General features: G+C 39.4%; 4 protein-coding genes and 1 long non-coding RNA gene across 5 annotated transcripts; 1 reads left to right on the plus strand and 4 right to left on the minus strand.

Moving 5' to 3' along the window:
- Positions 1–2,281, minus strand: LOC136976036 (uncharacterized). The gene is made up of 8 exons (XM_067271228.1): positions 2,094–2,281; positions 1,826–2,029; positions 1,542–1,761; positions 1,237–1,471; positions 1,048–1,171; positions 772–951; positions 685–700; positions 1–609 (listed from the first exon to the last, which is right to left on the minus strand). The coding sequence occupies exons 1-8, from the start codon at positions 2,211–2,213 to the stop codon at positions 101–103; spliced, it is 1,608 nt and encodes a 535-aa protein (XP_067127329.1). The 5' UTR covers positions 2,214–2,281; the 3' UTR covers positions 1–100.
- A 678-nt stretch (positions 2,282–2,959) lies between these two features.
- LOC136976011 (uncharacterized) lies at positions 2,960–5,353 on the minus strand. Its single transcript, XM_067271210.1, has 8 exons — positions 5,090–5,353; positions 4,819–5,022; positions 4,519–4,741; positions 4,212–4,446; positions 4,021–4,144; positions 3,742–3,945; positions 3,662–3,677; positions 2,960–3,604 (listed from the first exon to the last, which is right to left on the minus strand). The coding sequence occupies exons 1-8, from the start codon at positions 5,201–5,203 to the stop codon at positions 3,033–3,035; spliced, it is 1,692 nt and encodes a 563-aa protein (XP_067127311.1). The 5' UTR covers positions 5,204–5,353; the 3' UTR covers positions 2,960–3,032.
- A 1,592-nt stretch (positions 5,354–6,945) lies between these two features.
- On the minus strand, positions 6,946–7,587 carry LOC136976012 (short-chain collagen C4-like). The gene is made up of 2 exons (XM_067271211.1): positions 7,578–7,587; positions 6,946–7,508 (listed from the first exon to the last, which is right to left on the minus strand). Exons 1-2 carry the CDS (start codon positions 7,585–7,587, stop codon positions 6,946–6,948), a joined length of 573 nt encoding a protein of 190 aa, XP_067127312.1.
- On the minus strand, positions 6,986–9,127 carry LOC136975962 (uncharacterized). The gene is made up of 6 exons (XM_067271144.1): positions 8,968–9,127; positions 8,689–8,892; positions 8,407–8,626; positions 8,102–8,333; positions 7,909–8,032; positions 6,986–7,839 (listed from the first exon to the last, which is right to left on the minus strand). The coding sequence occupies exons 1-6, from the start codon at positions 9,079–9,081 to the stop codon at positions 7,612–7,614; spliced, it is 1,122 nt and encodes a 373-aa protein (XP_067127245.1). The 5' UTR covers positions 9,082–9,127; the 3' UTR covers positions 6,986–7,611.
- A 6,011-nt stretch (positions 9,128–15,138) lies between these two features.
- Positions 15,139–15,796, plus strand: LOC136976000 (uncharacterized). Its single transcript, XR_010880858.1, has 3 exons — positions 15,139–15,239; positions 15,301–15,508; positions 15,583–15,796. It is a non-coding gene; the product is annotated as an uncharacterized lncRNA (long non-coding RNA).
- The last annotated feature ends 924 nt before the right edge of the window (positions 15,797–16,720 follow it).

Consider the following 16,720-nt stretch of genomic DNA (forward strand, 5'->3'; position numbering starts at 1 on the left):
CAATTTTAAATATATATATTTCGTTTTAACAAATATCTAGGCAAATTTTAACTAGTTATTTAGTAAAAATCCGCCATGGCATATTTTTTAATCGACGAAATCAGAATTTGGTACATACTACGCAAGACACCCAATTCTCGTCGTCGTACCAAATATTAGCCAATTTCGTGGACGAATCCTTATTTGCGACGGGTTCTCCTTCGGTTTTTAGGTCTAAACAAATAAATTTACTTCCGCTGCGAGAATACGCTTCGGCTAACGTGGCACCTCGGTATTCTAGTCTCCATTCTTCGGGGCAGGACGAACTTCCGGGGAAGACCGCCACCGAACTCGCACCCGGCGCGTAACATTCCGAACATTTTATACCCAGAACTCGGTCTTCTTTATCGTAATGGCCGACGGGTCGGAGAAAGGTCATTGTTTTTTTTAGAAGCGGAGGAAGTTCCGATAAGTCGTCCGACATGCAGAGAACATTCTCTCCGCCTCCGAACGAAGAGTAAAGCGGTCCTACGGCTTGGCCCCGTATTAGACGTACGTTATCGGAATTCGGGCATTCTTCGCCTCCCCAGTGAGTATATTTCGTACCGAATCCGTTAGGCCTTTCCCATTCTGTACAAAGAATGCAAAATGACGTATAATTTCGTATTTTGTGACTCGAAAGAAGACGTAACGTAAGAAACTTACCCAGGCTATCGCCAGTCTGAAAAAAATATCGACGGATTTAATAATTTATTTGAAACGTTTGGAAATAGAATTAGTTATTTTACTCACCACTCGGTTCCTCAAAATCCACAGATTTCTTTGATATTTCTGCGGACTGTTGTCGCCGTCGCTTCCGTAAGCTTTGAACGCTTCTCTGAACTGTTCGATGGTAGCGGTCGTATCTATTTTGCTAATCGCATTATTAAATTCGTTTAACGCGGTATCCAGTGTCTCGTAGAATTCTTCTACCTGTTAAAATTCTTTTAATTATTATTCAATTCCTATTTTACTCGATTACTTCTAATTCTACTTAATGTAAAATTTTAATCCAATTCTTTCTCCCACCATAGTGGCTTTTTCTTCCGATAGGTCGTACGGTAATCTCGCATTCCACGACAAAAACTCGCCGTGAGCGATTCTCAGGTCGTCGTACTTGGCATCTATATCGTCTACGAGACTGGTCAACGCGCTGAATATACGACAATAGATATTTTAAAATAATATATACGATTCTAGATACGCGTACGTAAGTACCTGTTTTTCATGTAGTTGACGTAATCGCGTTTAAATGCGCTCAACGGATAAAGTTCCGCCCTTAGGGGTCTTCCTTTACCGTTATTCAATTTCATTACGTCTTCGGGGTATTCGTCGACCAATTTCATTAATTGTTCTATCGTTTGCGGCGGGCTTCTGGGCGTGACCGTGGCCGTCGTGTGGATTTCCTCTCTGTAACTTCCTTTTAGATCTTTACGCAATTTATCGAAATTGCCTACGAAAACGCAATCCGCTTATTATTAATGCGAAATTCTAAACGTAGTCTTTGCCCGGCCCTTACGTACCTTTGGCTCCCAGATCGAGCGTTCCCGTAAATTGCAAATTTGCCGTAACGGCCGCTTTTATTTTCTCTCGTTCTTGTTTGTCCAGGGCTTTCAGCCTGACGGACGCGATTAATTCTCCTCCGTACGTTACGCTTCTGACGTAGTGAGTGCCTACTAATTTAGGAGATTTCTCCATCCAGTCCGTGTTAGGCGAAATCGAAGAGGGAATGGTTTCGGTGACCTGTAAACGAAGACGGAAGGATCGAGGTAAAAGTCGTATCCGCCAACGACGGCAATTTACTTACCGTTTCGTGTTGCACTCTGACGAGAAGTTCGACGAAATTGTCCCTGGAGGAACTGTCTTTCAGATAAGATCCCGATCCGTCCACGTCTACTTGACCCGATTTAATTCTTAAGGATAATTCGCCGTCGACGTCGAGAAAATCTCTGGCGTCGTTACTCGATTCTATTAGCTTATACTGAGATTTCGTCAAACTGCGGTTAATGGACTGAAAAACAAATACAAATTTTCGACCATTTCCTAAAAATAATTATATTCGATGGTGAAATTACCAGAATATTATCTTTAAGGGATTCCGTATTGTAAATGTCGGCCGCCCCTCTCTGATACTGGAACAAATTAAAAGATCCCCCTAAATACATGGCAGCCAACACGGGAATTATGACCGTCATGATTCGAATTTTTGGAAAAATCTTCTATTAGCTCGGCGCGGCAACTCCTAACTGCCGCCGAAGAAAAATTACCTCCGCATATAGGTACGATCTATCTTATCGTTTACAGATAAATATTCGAATTATCTTCTACGTTCGTCACCCGAGTATTAAAAAACAACATTTACGTTTGGCGTAATGTAAAATTTATAGTTTAAAGTATTTTATCGAGTATACGCCTTTTAATTAGATAATCCCCGGGCTTATTCGAAACGGCCCGTGAAATTTTTGACTCTGTTCGATTTTATCGTAGTAGTCGATGGGTTGGTTAGACGGAATTTTCCGGGTTTTCTCGACGCGTCTAACGCGCAACGCGCAATTAGAGGACAGTTTCTCGTAGAAAGTCTCGCCTTAGTCCGTCGGTCTTCCGTTCCGCCCATTCGATTTCGTTACTTTAAGAGAAATTTTATATCGACCGGCCAATTCGATTTGGCATTTTTATCGCCGAAATTAACTCGTATATAACTTATACGAATTAATCGATAAATACGTCAAATTTGTAATTAAAATGACGCTTTTCGTCGTAATTAAGCGATTAATTAAGAATAGTTTGCCGTACAAAAATACGTTATTCCTTTCAATTTTTGCAAAAACTAATTAACGAATTATTTTAAGATATAAACTGCTAGTTTTTAAAGGTAATTATTTTCGAAAATTGCCGTAAACGGTATTAATGGAATGGCACGAAATACCAAATATTTAAAACGTTATTTCTAAACGTTAACTTTATTTTCCAAGATATTTAAAAGGTACATTTAATTGCGAGAAACGAAAGAAATTTTAAAAGGCGCAAACGGCGCAAGGAATTCCATTTCCCTCTTTTTGCGCCGAGCAAGGAAGAGTGTTGCACTTGAGCAATACGTCGGAGAAGGCGATCGTCTCTCCCGCGCTAGTTCTCGCTCGCGGATCGCTTCCTTCTACGCAGATAAATTCCTTCTTACGCGTTTTGGCATCCGTAGACATCAAATATCCCGAATACCTGAAATCGCCTCCGTTACCGTATTTACATAAAGAGGTGCCGGGAATCATTCTGGCGCCGCTGCGATGTTTCTTAACGCGACATAGCGCGCAGGGAATGTTTTTATTTATGTAATCTCTATAGACGGATTGCCGGCTACCGTATACTATCTGTACGAGTTTAAGGTGATAATGTCGTTTTTCTACGTCGACCTCTCTGTTATAATTTTCTTCTTCCGGCATGCAGAGTATTTCGGTTCCTCCGTCTTTGGCTCCGGCGGCCCAACCTTTATAGACTCTTTCTTCCGACGCTCGATTGCAGTCCGTACTTCCCCAATGTACGTACGTGGCTCCGCCTCCTTCGGTCTGGAGGGCTGTCAAAGGTACATTCTCACCTCTACGATTTTCCACCAATTACAAAGAATCGAAACTTACCGGCCGCTTTTACTTACCTTCGACGTTTTTCATCTAAAGAAAAATCGTAAATCTCGATTACCACTTAAAATTTTCGTTTCTATACGTAAATTAATACGGATAAATTATATCTTACCATGTCCATTTTTAGTTTTTCGAATTTTTTCGTGTATTTATCGGGTAATATTCCGGTGTCGTTACCGTAGACGGCGAATGCGGGAGTAAATTGCGCGTCGTTCTCGGGATTCGATAGATCTAATTTACTAATTACGTCGTAAAACGTGGCGGATATGGTTTCTAGGGATGCGGAATATTCTCCGATCTGCGTAGACGAATTCCCGTTAAATTGTTTATAAATTTCAATTTTGCGTTACGGATTATCGACTTAATTCCTTACTTTCTGGTAATAATTCGGGGGTAGAACGGGAGGCGTCACCCTCATCCATTCTCTTAAAGTCGCCTTGGCGGAGGTAATGTCGTCGAATAACTCCTCTAACAGATCCATTTGATCGTTAAGAGCCCTGAGAAGTAAAAGGCCAGGCGTTAAATCGGGAGAGAACAAAAGGCGATTTATAAATTAACACTTACGACGTTTGGATGTAAGTCGGATACGTTTTATTAAGAGCGGATAAAGGAAACAATTCCATTCTGAGCGGAACTCCCAAGCCTCCGTTTACTTCTTTAGTTTGATCGGCGAAACTATCGACCAAACTCATCAAACTGGCCACGTCGTTCGGGACTCCTTTGATGGGTACCGTGGCGTAGTAATGAATTTCCAAGGAAGCCGAATCCTTAACGCTTTGCTGAATTTGATTGAATTTACCTAAAATATTCGTTTTACTTTTTAGCTCGGAATCTTTGTATTTAAAATATTTACGCTTCGGTCTATGAATACCTTTCAGTTGCAAACCGAACGAACCGGAATCGGATTGCAAACTTCCCAGGATCGTCGCTTTAATAACTTCTCTGTCCGCAGAACTTTTTGCCACGAAGCGCAGAGAAGCTATCAGATCTCCTCCGTAAGTAATACTTCGAGCGTAATGGGTTCCTACGCCTTCTTTATCCAAATCGTACCAATTTTCCACCGGTTTGGCCGACGAAGAGATGGTGTGAGTTTCCTGAATATAAATAACGTTTAAAAAACGATTCGATCGGCTAGAAACGAAACGTCCGACGTCGATGTAGGCCTACTTACGGTTTCGAAATGAGTTTTCACTAGAATTTCTACGCTGTTGGATCGGGAGGCCGCATCCTTCAAGTAGCTGCCGGCTCCTTCTATGTCTATTTTGCCAGTTTTTATTTTCAGAGCCAAATTACCGGAAGCGTCTAAAAAATCTCTGGCTTCTTTACTGTCTGTTACAATTCGATATTCCGAATCCGTGAAGTAACGCTCTATTTTCTGAAGATTTAAAAGAATTATTAATAAACGCGCCGTATAAATATATGTAAAATATAAACTTTCGTACCTCTGGATTCGTAATAACCGAAGCCGGAAATATGTCTACGCCTACTTTGTCGTTTTTCATGTCGTAAGTACGACCCAGTAACATGGGTAATACGTACAGCATTACGAGAGTCATGACGGCGACTTTTAGCGAAATTAACTCGCCGATGACTTTCGGACGGATAAATTATTTGATTTTTCTCGCGTAAGCGTCGAACGGAGAAACGGCCACCGATATTTACTCGAGAAACCCCGGGCGGGAAGTAGTCGATTAGTCTTAGATACGATAAAGGAACTAACTCGCTAGTTGCGTATTTTCCTAATTAACAGCTGGACGAGGTGGAGTCGAAAGTAGGCAGCTGCTGGTCTAACGATAAGTTTCTTCCGGGCGAAACAATCTAATCTTTAGTCGATTAACGAGATATAAACAGAAACGGTTATCTTCGAGTCTGTAATTTACCGTAGAAAGTGATTATTTTAACAGTTAAATTTAGATAATTAAATTTATTTATTTATTCGCCGTGGGTTTTCCCAAATATGTGGGGACACGAACGGAAATTAAAAACGAGATACCAAAATAAATAACTAGTTATTTACATCGAATTCGGTTTAAACGAGTTTGATAAAAACCGCCAAATAACATTCGATCGGTTTCGACGAATTTGCGGGAAAATCTGCCAGACGAATTGGGGGAGCAAAGAGATAAATAGATAAGGCTCGGGCAGAAACTCCTAAAATCGAAATTAACGCTAACGACATTCTTTCCATAAAAGTATCTTTACGCCAGTTTTATTTTATCGTCAAAGTTATAACAAAAGTACTTCGATCTTCAGAATTTTACGTACGAAAATCGGCGATAAAATACAGTTTGATATTTCGATTATTTCCGTATAAATTCGGAATCGTTAAATATTTTAGCCGATCGTTTTTCTAAACGTCTGGCACGAAATACTCCGTAACCGAAATTTAATTTTAAAATTTGTTTTTACAATTTTGTTAATGTCTGTGTTCTAAAAGTAAACGATTGCGATTTTAAGCGCTAGATCCCGGCGCTCTTACGATCGAATCTAGCGGTACAGTGTACGCGTTTTAGTTCGTAAGGTGTTACGTTAATCTTTGTTTATTTGTTTATATTTAAAGCGTGGCACCGACTAAGGAGGAACGAATTCAATTTATTTCGATAGTGGAGACCCGCACTCGACCGTATTGTTCCGTTTTTTCTCGGCGTAATCGTAAATACGCACAAAGCCTAACTACATTGGCCGCAATTCCCACCTCGACTACAAAATCGTATCGTTATATATTCGTACTTTGCTTGTAAATATAAACTGGTATTTTTATAAATTTCTAACCGGATACTCGTGAAATCGTAGGAATTGATACAGAAAATCGGTTTGCGTAAAAGAAAAATTTATTCGATTATATCTCGCATAATTTCTACATTTTCAAAGCCGAGAAGTCGGATAATGGAATGTATTTGTTTTATATTTTAATTTACTCCGTTTAATATTGTCAAATCGAGAATAATTTTTCTCTTTTTTATAAGATCGCCAACTCTCCGACCGCGGCGGCCGTTTTTTACGTTTCTCTTAATGGTCGTCGTTTCCGGGTTCGGTTATAATTTTAGGAATTTCGTGGGTTTTCCCCCGTCGTAAACTGATATTATTTTAATAGCGTTATAAAATATTAGATATTATTAAAATTATTCGTCTTTAAATCGACGTCGCCGGAACCACTTTCTCGTGTCGAAAATCGTAACGAGTCTTTTAATATTGTTATTTCGGTGAATAAATTTAAAACGAAAGAGCGTAAAGAGCAAATTATTTGATTATATTTAATAAAATCGTATTACGTGCGGTGCAAAATTATTCTCGACGATTATTTGGAACAAACGGTACAAGAAATTGCCAAATCTTCCTTTGTTTCTTGGGCGATTCCTACTATATTCAAGTTGTGTTCGTAGAGCTGAGCGTTAGTTACCGCGTAATATTGGGGCGTTTGATCCAGACATACGTATCTACTTCGATGTCCGTTATCTCTGTTAGCCGATAAATAACCCCGATATTCGTTTACCCATCCGTCCGGACATCGATGAGACCCCAGTCGCGTGTATATAGTGGAACGATTGCCCACGTGGCACAAACTGCAGGTGACTCCATTGCCGAACATGTTTTCTCTGTCGGATCCTTTAAATAGTTCTAAATCCGTTATACCGTATCTAACTCCCCCTAAGTAACTTCCACTTTTTTTGTCGGACGGAAGATTACCGAAACTAAACTCCGAATCACCGGGAAGGCATAAATAGTTAGTTCCTCCTCCGACTCCGAATTCTTCTCCGGAAACTACGTAACCGTCGTAAAGCGTAGTCGAGGTCGAAGAATTACATTCCTTACGTCCCCATCTAATATATGTGGTTTTTCCCACGTCGCTTAAATCTGGTTCTGTAATACGCGAGATAATTTAAATATAATGCCATACTGTCGAAGCTATCGATCGTTTAATTAACTTACCGTCGACCATCTGAAAATAATAAAAAGATAACAATTAGAAAAGTTTAAAAGAAATAAAAGCGTATAGAAAATGAATACGAACCAATTCAAATCTCAACTTATCGAATTCGCGTTTGAACTTTCCGGGTAAACCTTTTCCGCCTTCTTTATAAGCCTGCAGTGCCTTTGACAATTGATCGGTTCCCTTTTCTATGTCCATAACTCCGATCGTATGTTGAAAGACTCTGAGTACGTTTCTAATTCTCTCGTATAATCTCGTAATCTAAGAACAAATAAACTCTGTTAGGTAAAATTGGCCGCACTTTTTCATTTCTTCCGCCAAATTTAGTACCTCGTGTTCTTGTTTCTGCGTCAAGGTCGGAGGCAAACTTCTGATCCAGTCGGTTAACTTATCTTTAGTAACTCTTAAATCGTCGAATTGATCTTCGAATGCCTTCAATGCATTTTCTAAAGCCCTGAAGTTCGGTTTTAATTATAATCGAAGATAAACAAAGAACGTAAATCGCGTAACGCTAGCCGCTTACTTATTTATCAAAAATTGAAAACGAGGATCAAACGTGGCTAATTCCATCAATTCTACTCTAACGGGCACCCCCGCGCCGTTGTTGACACTTTTCACTTGTTCGTCGAACCCTTCTACTAATTTCTGTAGACCTTCTATAGTATTGGGCACGTCTTTCAGTGGAACGGTAGCGAAGTACGAGATTTCCATGTTAGCCTTGTCCCGAAGATCGTTTTTTAATTGACCGAGTTTCCCTAAAAAGTAAACCATCGACATTATCGAAAGTACCGCGCGTACAATTTAATACGAATTTTAAGTACAATTTACCCGAAGCGATGAGCTGTTCCAGTTTCATTCCTTGTACTTCGGCCGATATTTTCGCTCGGATACTGCGGACGTCTTCTACCTTATGAGCGATAAATCTCAAAGAAGATATTAATTCTCCCCCGTAAGTAATACTTTGCACGTAATGAGTTCCTAAATCTTCCGGCCTGTGACTGGCCCAATCCGAACGAGGTTTCAGGTGGAAAGGTAAAGATTCCGTGTGCTAAACGACTCGATTTGAATACTTTATTAATTATTTTTTGTGTAATACGTAAATATACTTACCGTATAATATTTCGTTCTCGTTAATATTTCGACTGTTTTTTCGGACGTGGTCGACGATCTCAAGTAATTTCCGAAACCTTTCAAATCTACCTTCCCGGATTTGACTTTAAGAGAGAAATCTCCCGAGACTTGAAGTACTTGCTTCACTTCTTGAGAATTTTGTATCATTTTATAAGTAGTTTCGAAGAAAGAATGGTCGTTCACCTGGATATTTTACAATTCTTTTTTCAGTTGGCCATACGGCATTGAAATTTTTCAAAAATAAATAAACCGACTTACCTGTACTTTTTTCAGTTCGGACTCGGGAAATATGTCGATTCCCACTCTGTCGTTTATGGCATCGAAAGTTCTTCCCAGTATCATGGGAAGGAGATACAACATCTTCAAAGCCATGACGCTCCTTAGTAACGCGAGTTCGACGGGAGAATCGAGCCACAAAAGTAAATTCGGTCGCGTGACGACTGTTTTATTATTTCAAATTTATTTTTCCGCAACGAATATATCTTCCTATCTTACCGCAAATAGATATTCTTATCTACGTTATCCCTCCTTGTGGGAAAGACTCGTCTGCCCGTCAAACGTACGAATAAATATCTCCGCATCGACTAGTTTTGTCAAATTCTGTCACGGCGACGTGTTATTAATCTTTCCTTCGATTTTTCCCGAGTAACGTCGATAAATTGTCGGCGACGTAATGGCTATGTTTTTGCCGGTTATCGCTTCCGTGTTATTGGGTTCGGCGATAGATTTACGTACTTATACACCGTCTACCGTCGTATTCGATAACGAACAATTCGAAAAGGTAAACTTTTATTTCGATACGGTCGAACCTCCGACGGGAGCGTACGAAACGGCCGCTATCGGAGGTTCGACCGTTCGTATACGTATATTATATAAAATTATAAGCTCGATTTATTATAGAAATAGCGGCTTAAAGAATTTTTCTGCGTAATTTGCAATTTACTTTCGTGCGAATAAAAAAATAATATAAGACACAGTCTACTCGTTTAAGATTCTAAATATAATTCGCGGATAGGCTATCGGGAAATATATAAAGAAATATATGTCAACTCCTCGACGCAGTATTTTATATAATATAAATTAGGGTTTCTCGTTTCCCGGCCTTTGGCTGACTTAACAAAATTAATTATTTTTAAGATATACAAAATATCATTTAAATCAAACGATATAATTATTTTTCGTTTTTTAAATTAGTTTAATACGTTCCGCAACCTTTAAAATCATAGTAATAATGCCGTGTAAGATGTATATTAAAAAATACCTTCGAATTACGTAGAAATTTTCACAAATAGAAAAAATTTATTGAAGTTGGCTGGAAACTGCGTACAACGACGACAAAAATGCCCTCGAATCGAGTTGAAAATTTAAAAAGAAAAAGAACTTAGATCAAACTTCTAACTTAGAGGGTAATTTTTGTTTTCTTTTTAAATAAAATATAGTACAAAATATTGTAAATTTTTATAAGATTTTAAAAAGCCAAGATGGTCGATAGTGTGATTCTTGTTTTAATAACGGAAAGTCCCGCTACCGACAACGCCTTTTCCGATTCAGTCGATGCGATTGGAATCGCGTTTAATGCATTTAAGACAAATATTATGTTTTTCGGCCGTATCGTTTTCGAGGTTATAGTACTTCTTTTGTTCTCTAGTATTCTCCATTTGTCTACCCCGACCGCTTTAATAGAAAGATCGTAGCCCAATAATTCGGCAGTTAACGAAGAAAAACTCGACACTCGCAGACTTCGTACTCGTTTATATCCCGGCCCAATTCGCACAACCCGGCGTTACGCGGTCGTCGAAGCTACCGGGCGCGGTTAAAAATTAAGACGGCGTAAGCGCAATTATTCCGGATATTACCGGTAAAGAATTTCGAGTCCCGCCACAAATAAGCTACGTATCGCTTATCGACCGTTTGCCACCCGCCGTAACCGGCAAAAATTTAAAAAATTAATAAATACGAATGTATTCTGACAGTTGGTGAGTTAATTATACTTTATATTGGCAAAATTTCCTCGACCTTAACACAAAATAAGAAAAAAGCCAACGTTTGAGAAATTTGCGGGATTTCCCGGGTTAAAAAACAACCGGGATCCCGTTTGAGAAACCCTAATATAAATTATAATATGATTTTATATACGTATATCGATAACGTAACGTACGTCATTTTTATTAGGATTTCGAATTTTCAACGTTACGCGTAGCGACGACCGGTGTAGGCGTAACGATAAATTTGGCTAGCGTAAGTTAAATATCTTTATCCGCGTACGCGCGCAAATTTCCCGGATAAATTTTGAATTCCTTTATAGACGTCGGAAGCCACCGATAAAAAAATTCCGTACGGTATCGATTCCTCGAATTCGACGTCGGGTCGCCGAAGTTTGCCTAGACTCGGAGGTATCGCTTCTCTGGCGGAGATAAGTTAGCTAGAATTACATCGCCGGAATAAGGAGCCGTAAATCTTTAAAGCTTTCCGACAGTAAGATTATATACCGATACGACTAAAATTAATATAATACTAAGCAATTTCTTAAATCGAAAGGTATACTTTTGATTTAAGAATTTGCCCGGGAAGAATTTCGTTTACTCTATATATACGGTAAATATACTAGGAATATATCGATAGCCGAGACCCGAGAATCGACAAAATAATTCCGTACGCTTTATCGAAGCGGAGATTTTTCGGAATAATTAAACCTAATTAAGAACGACGGACGTCGTTACCGTCTTACCGAATACCTCGGTAATAATGTCGAATGGCGTTTTAAACTCTTTTACGGTAATATTAAGTAAAATAAACGTTAGTTCTAATTTCGGCACCGTTTCGATTACTCGATTAGTAGACGATTATCTTCGTACGTCCTTTCGGAACCCGAGTCTCGCCTTAATTTCTATAGCGGGCAAACAACAATATAACTCGAAAAATACAAGTATATTTATTTATAACGAAAAGCCTATTTATTTCTTTACGCAGATTTAATACCGTACGTATTTTCATTTCTAATATTATATTACATTATAGACCGATAGTAAATAAGGCCGAGTTCGACTCCTTATCGGTCGACTAACACTAAGTTTGAATTGCAAACTAGACTTTGATCCTAGTCCGGTTATTCGAAACGCGTACTAAAATCATTTAAAAAAGAGCACCGGTGTAAAATGTCGTCGGAAAATTACTAAAACTCGGTTTCTTTTTCTAAACAGCAGACGCACGATTCGTTGACTGCCAGAGTCTATACGATAGACGATATGACCAGTCGATATTGTCACCTGATTCGTATGTCAACCCGACATAATTCTCCGCATGAAAGCGGGATTAACCGAGCTGGACGATTCGTTAGACGCCGTCGACGATTTCGTTACCAACACTTATTGGAAAGAAAACGTCTTTTCGGTAGCGTTCAAGATCGACTATTTTAGCGTAAGTACGTCGCTATCGATATACCTAGAATCGTCTTCGTAACACCACCGTAAATGTCAATTTTTAACTTACGCAGGAGTCGCGCGCCCTTTCGCCGAATGCCGAGATGTTGAAAGAAAATTTAAAAGTAGCTCGACTGGCTAACAGTACTCACTACGCCGGCCAACTCCAACACGGCGGTTGGACCGTCGTCATTTACGATTATATTACCAATCACGTTTTAGACCGAGGAATGGTCAAACAAAACATTATTCCCGTAATCGGCGACCACCGGGACGTGGACGACGGTCTTATAAGTAAGTCTATTTATATTAATTTTTTTGGCAATTTTTAATACTATATTACCCTCGATTCGTCCTACTCTTCGGACGATCGGAAGACGATTCGATACGGCATTGTAAGTAGGCCCACACAAATTAGACGATCGGCTAGCCGCTAGCCCGTTCGATTAAAGTATCGGCTTACTATTCCGAGGGATCCGGGACGGAATCTGACCGGTGGAAAAACCCCGGCAATTTTTAAGGGTGGTTAAGGATCCGGCCGAGGCGACGATGGCGACGGGAACGAAAAGAAGTCCTCCGGGTGTCTACGGAACGGAAAAACCTAACGAGGAAAATAATAAGTTAATAACACTCGAATCGCCGATTATATTTTCGATTATCGGCCAATTTAATCCTAATCGAATATTTTTATCTATAATACGCGGGGAATAATTAATAGTCGCGATTAGCGTAAATTACAACGTTTAATAGAAGTACGTACATTAAAAGCGATAAATATTGTTATTCCGCCGAAATAAATAGGGACCGAATAAGGACCGCGTGTTTCGAGGATTAATAACATTTGCCAGTTAATTGTAATCCTATTTTTAAATACGAAAATGCGTTATTAACCATTCTAATGCGAGAAATTCGTGATATTATTACAACGATAAACTATTTTCGGTCGTTTTAAAATCGATAGAAATATAAAGGCGCGATCGACGTTACTTCTTTATAACACTTTTGTTTTTGGATTTCGATAACAGTTTTTAAAGCAATTATATTTTTTAAGAATAATTTTATTTTAATAATGGCTGCGAAGAAGTAACCGGAGCGAGATGGCCTCTGGGTATTCGGATTCGTACTATTTTGAATCGGTATTCGGACCCGTACTATTTTGAAAACTCCCGGTCTCGGAGGATAATCGCAGTTATTTACTGCCACGAAAATATCCACGAAATAGGGGTACATTTGTTATAAGGGGCGGGAAAGATCTATTACCGGGATCCGAGAGACCCGGCAGAAAAAATGCGACGCGAGAGATTCGAATCGACCGAGCGACGAGTTTAAACCGTTTATAATTGGGTCGCATTTTCCTCCGAGAATTGTCGGACCTCCGTAACAAACGTATCCGCGTATATATTAAAAAAGTGGAGGCAATGTTAAATAAAAACTCGGTTTCGATATTTCGAAACGAGAGGACTCGGATATTAATATTTTCTTAACCGATGGGAAGACGTTTCAATATTTACCTATTTAACGAAAGTAAATCGTTTTAATTCTTCGGTTCGATAATACTGTTTATCGATTAGATAAATGCGTTTATAAGCGTGTTCTAGATATTTCCAATTAAATTCGATCGAGCCTACGTTTGGCCGTGGAAAACGTACGAATTATTTACCGACTAACGAGATAATTAGTCTATTTCCCGAAATATAATCCGATAAATTTAAACGTATTATAGAAATCCGAGTTTGCGTATTAATGCAAATTTTATAAATATTTCTTTAGAGGAGTTTATTTTGGCCGACGAAAACTTAGATAAGCTACCTTTTCGAGGACCGGTCGTCCGTCGACACAGAGTTTTCTCCACCGTGTCTCTTCCTTCGAATAATTTTAGCCACCCTTCGAATATCAAAACGTTAATCGATACGTATCGCGAAATCTACTCGAAAAACGAACGTGAAATTCCTACGAGTATGTTGATGATGCCGCTACATCCGTTGGATTCCAGCTTCGACCACGTCGTCTACGGACTGTGAGAAAGGTTTTATTTACCGTATTCGAAATATATTTTCCCCGTAAATATCTCCGTTTTGTCTTTTCTTTAGCCAAGAATCTTCCAGACAAAAAATATACGAAATAACTAAGCTGTTCGACGATTTAAGAGAAACGGAAGATCTTATGTCCGATTGGCTATATAGAGGACGAGTAGAAATGACGGAAGAGCAAGAGAAGAAGGTAACGTATAGACGTGTCGAACGAATGCCGTGCGCGTAAGGCGGATGCCGTTTGAAATTAAGATAGATTTCCGTAAATTACGTATCGCGGATACGGATTGGTTAGCGAGTAATCGTCGCGATACGTTGCGAGGGGGAGGACGTTTACAAAAATGGCACGTAATACTAGTCTCGACTTTTGGGTAACGGAACGATTCGCTTTTGTTTTCGAAGCGTCGCGCCCGACTCCCGTCGAAGACCGCTAAATCTCCGTCGTTAACCGCCTTAACGTGTTTTTCCAAAGTATAAACGAAGCGTCGCTCCGTAACTCCGAATCTTTATAATAAACGGACCTTTCCGGTCAACCTCGACGTCCCGTCCGACGTCCGCGGGTCCGAAGCTATTCACCGGCCACTAGTCGGCCGGTAAATAGACTCCTTGCGCCGTTTCGCCGGCCGCCTCGGTGACTAAAGATCGATCCTACGTAATAACCATCGTCGACACCCTACGCGCCGATAACGATATTAATTAAGGAGTAGCGCTTCCTATATTCGTTACGTATTCCTCGGCGCAATTCGGGAGGTCGATCGACCGTACGCGTTACTTAATTTTGGGGTCGGATGCGGGCCGCGGCCTTACCGGCGTTACGGGGAGTGGTCGAAGAGTATAAAAATAGCGTTACGTAATTTACGGACGATTCCAAATCGACGTTATTTTCAGGCCGAAGATTTCTACGAAAATCTTAGCCAAGTATTGAAAAGCTTTCGAGAAATAATCCCGCAGATAATCCCGGAAATCGGCCAATTTAAGGATGCGGCGCGAATCGACGAAGCGATAGCGACGTATAAGAAAAACCTTCCCGTAGAAGGAGGAACTTACAATTTGGCTTTCCGTATACTCAAAGAAACAATCGGTAAGTTTATTATTATTAATCGTTTTTTTAAATTTCGAAACATTTATATTATTATTTACAGGAGCGGCGTGCGAAGACGAATTCCACCCCGGTATTCTCGGTCGATTGTCGTTGGATGCGGACGATTATCTCGGACCCAAAGACGGCTTGGGAGAAAATAAATGTCGAAAATGGTGTCTAAGCGAGCCGCGGTGTCGAGCTTACTCTTACGGAGAAGATTTGGAAGTTTACGATCCGGAAGTAGGAGTTTGGGAGTCGATAGAAAATAGGTAAGTTAAAGTAGGAACGTTGTAAAAATAGGACGTTTATTAATATACGTATCGATGTTCCGCCCACATTTCAGATGTTGGATTTTGTTCAGGAGTACCGATACCGCTTCCTTTATATGGCAAACACCGACGGGAAAGGTGTATACCTACGATAGAAAGTGTGCATAAAATAGATTTTTCGATATTATAATTTTTGAAACTTTGTTTTTTTTTTAAAAACTTATTTAGTAGATAAGATAAAACTTGTACTACATTAATCTATAATAATTAAAAATAACGAGTCATTTACATATCGCTTTCTATTAGTTAAAATTTTATTTAACAATTCGATATTCGTGTTTCATATCCTTCGTGTTGGTCCCGATCGTCATTTCTCTCGGCTTTACAAAATCGCAACGAGCTTCGTTTTCCACTAGAAGTTGGGAATTATTCGTTTACGACATTTAGCATTACATTTTAAATATTACCGTAATTTAATAATTAACGAGTCTCGAGTTTGAAAGTATATAAAATTCCACCCACGGTAATTCAAAATAGTCGAAATCATTTACCTTCGATAACTCCCCACGGATACTGCCGGGTTCTGGCTACTTTATTTCCAACGCGTGCAAATTCTGCGCTTCCGACTACGGCAAAGGGGATGTGAGCCTAAAATAAAATGAAATTGGGCACCGTCGAATAAACCTTAAATCGTCTCGATTATCTTATAAACAAAGGCAACGAACGGATTAATAAGCTTAAATATTATTATACACGCGCGATTTAAAATCGCGAAATGTAAAATAAGCTTTAAGCATTACGGTAGAAATTAAGCGAAGAAGCTTAAACGAATACGACGAAAAGAAATACAGTTTAATGCGTAATCTGCTGTAATTTATCTTTATTTATAAAATGTCGACAAAACTACGTGGAATTTCGTACAATAATTCTTTACTAGCTCTATTTAACGTAAACTTTTATATTTTGTGGTAAGCCGAAACCGTAAAAATACCGCGTATGGTAATCGTTGCAGAAATGCGACTCGGTGAGATATTTATCGAAACAATTGATTCGTTTCGTTCTATAATTTGCGGTCGATTTCGAGTACGTTTACGTTTCGCTCGAAAATACGTCGTAATAATTCTTTATCGTGCGTATCGTTTGTATTTTACTGGCATTTATAGTCTGTCGTTTGCTATTTGAAGAAATGCTTGGAAATACCGTCGTCGGTTT

This window comes from Centruroides vittatus, unplaced genomic scaffold (assembly GCF_030686945.1).
Source record: "Centruroides vittatus isolate TY-2023 unplaced genomic scaffold, ASM3068694v2 contig_392, whole genome shotgun sequence".
NCBI classification, from domain to species: Eukaryota; Metazoa; Arthropoda; class Arachnida; order Scorpiones; family Buthidae; genus Centruroides; species Centruroides vittatus.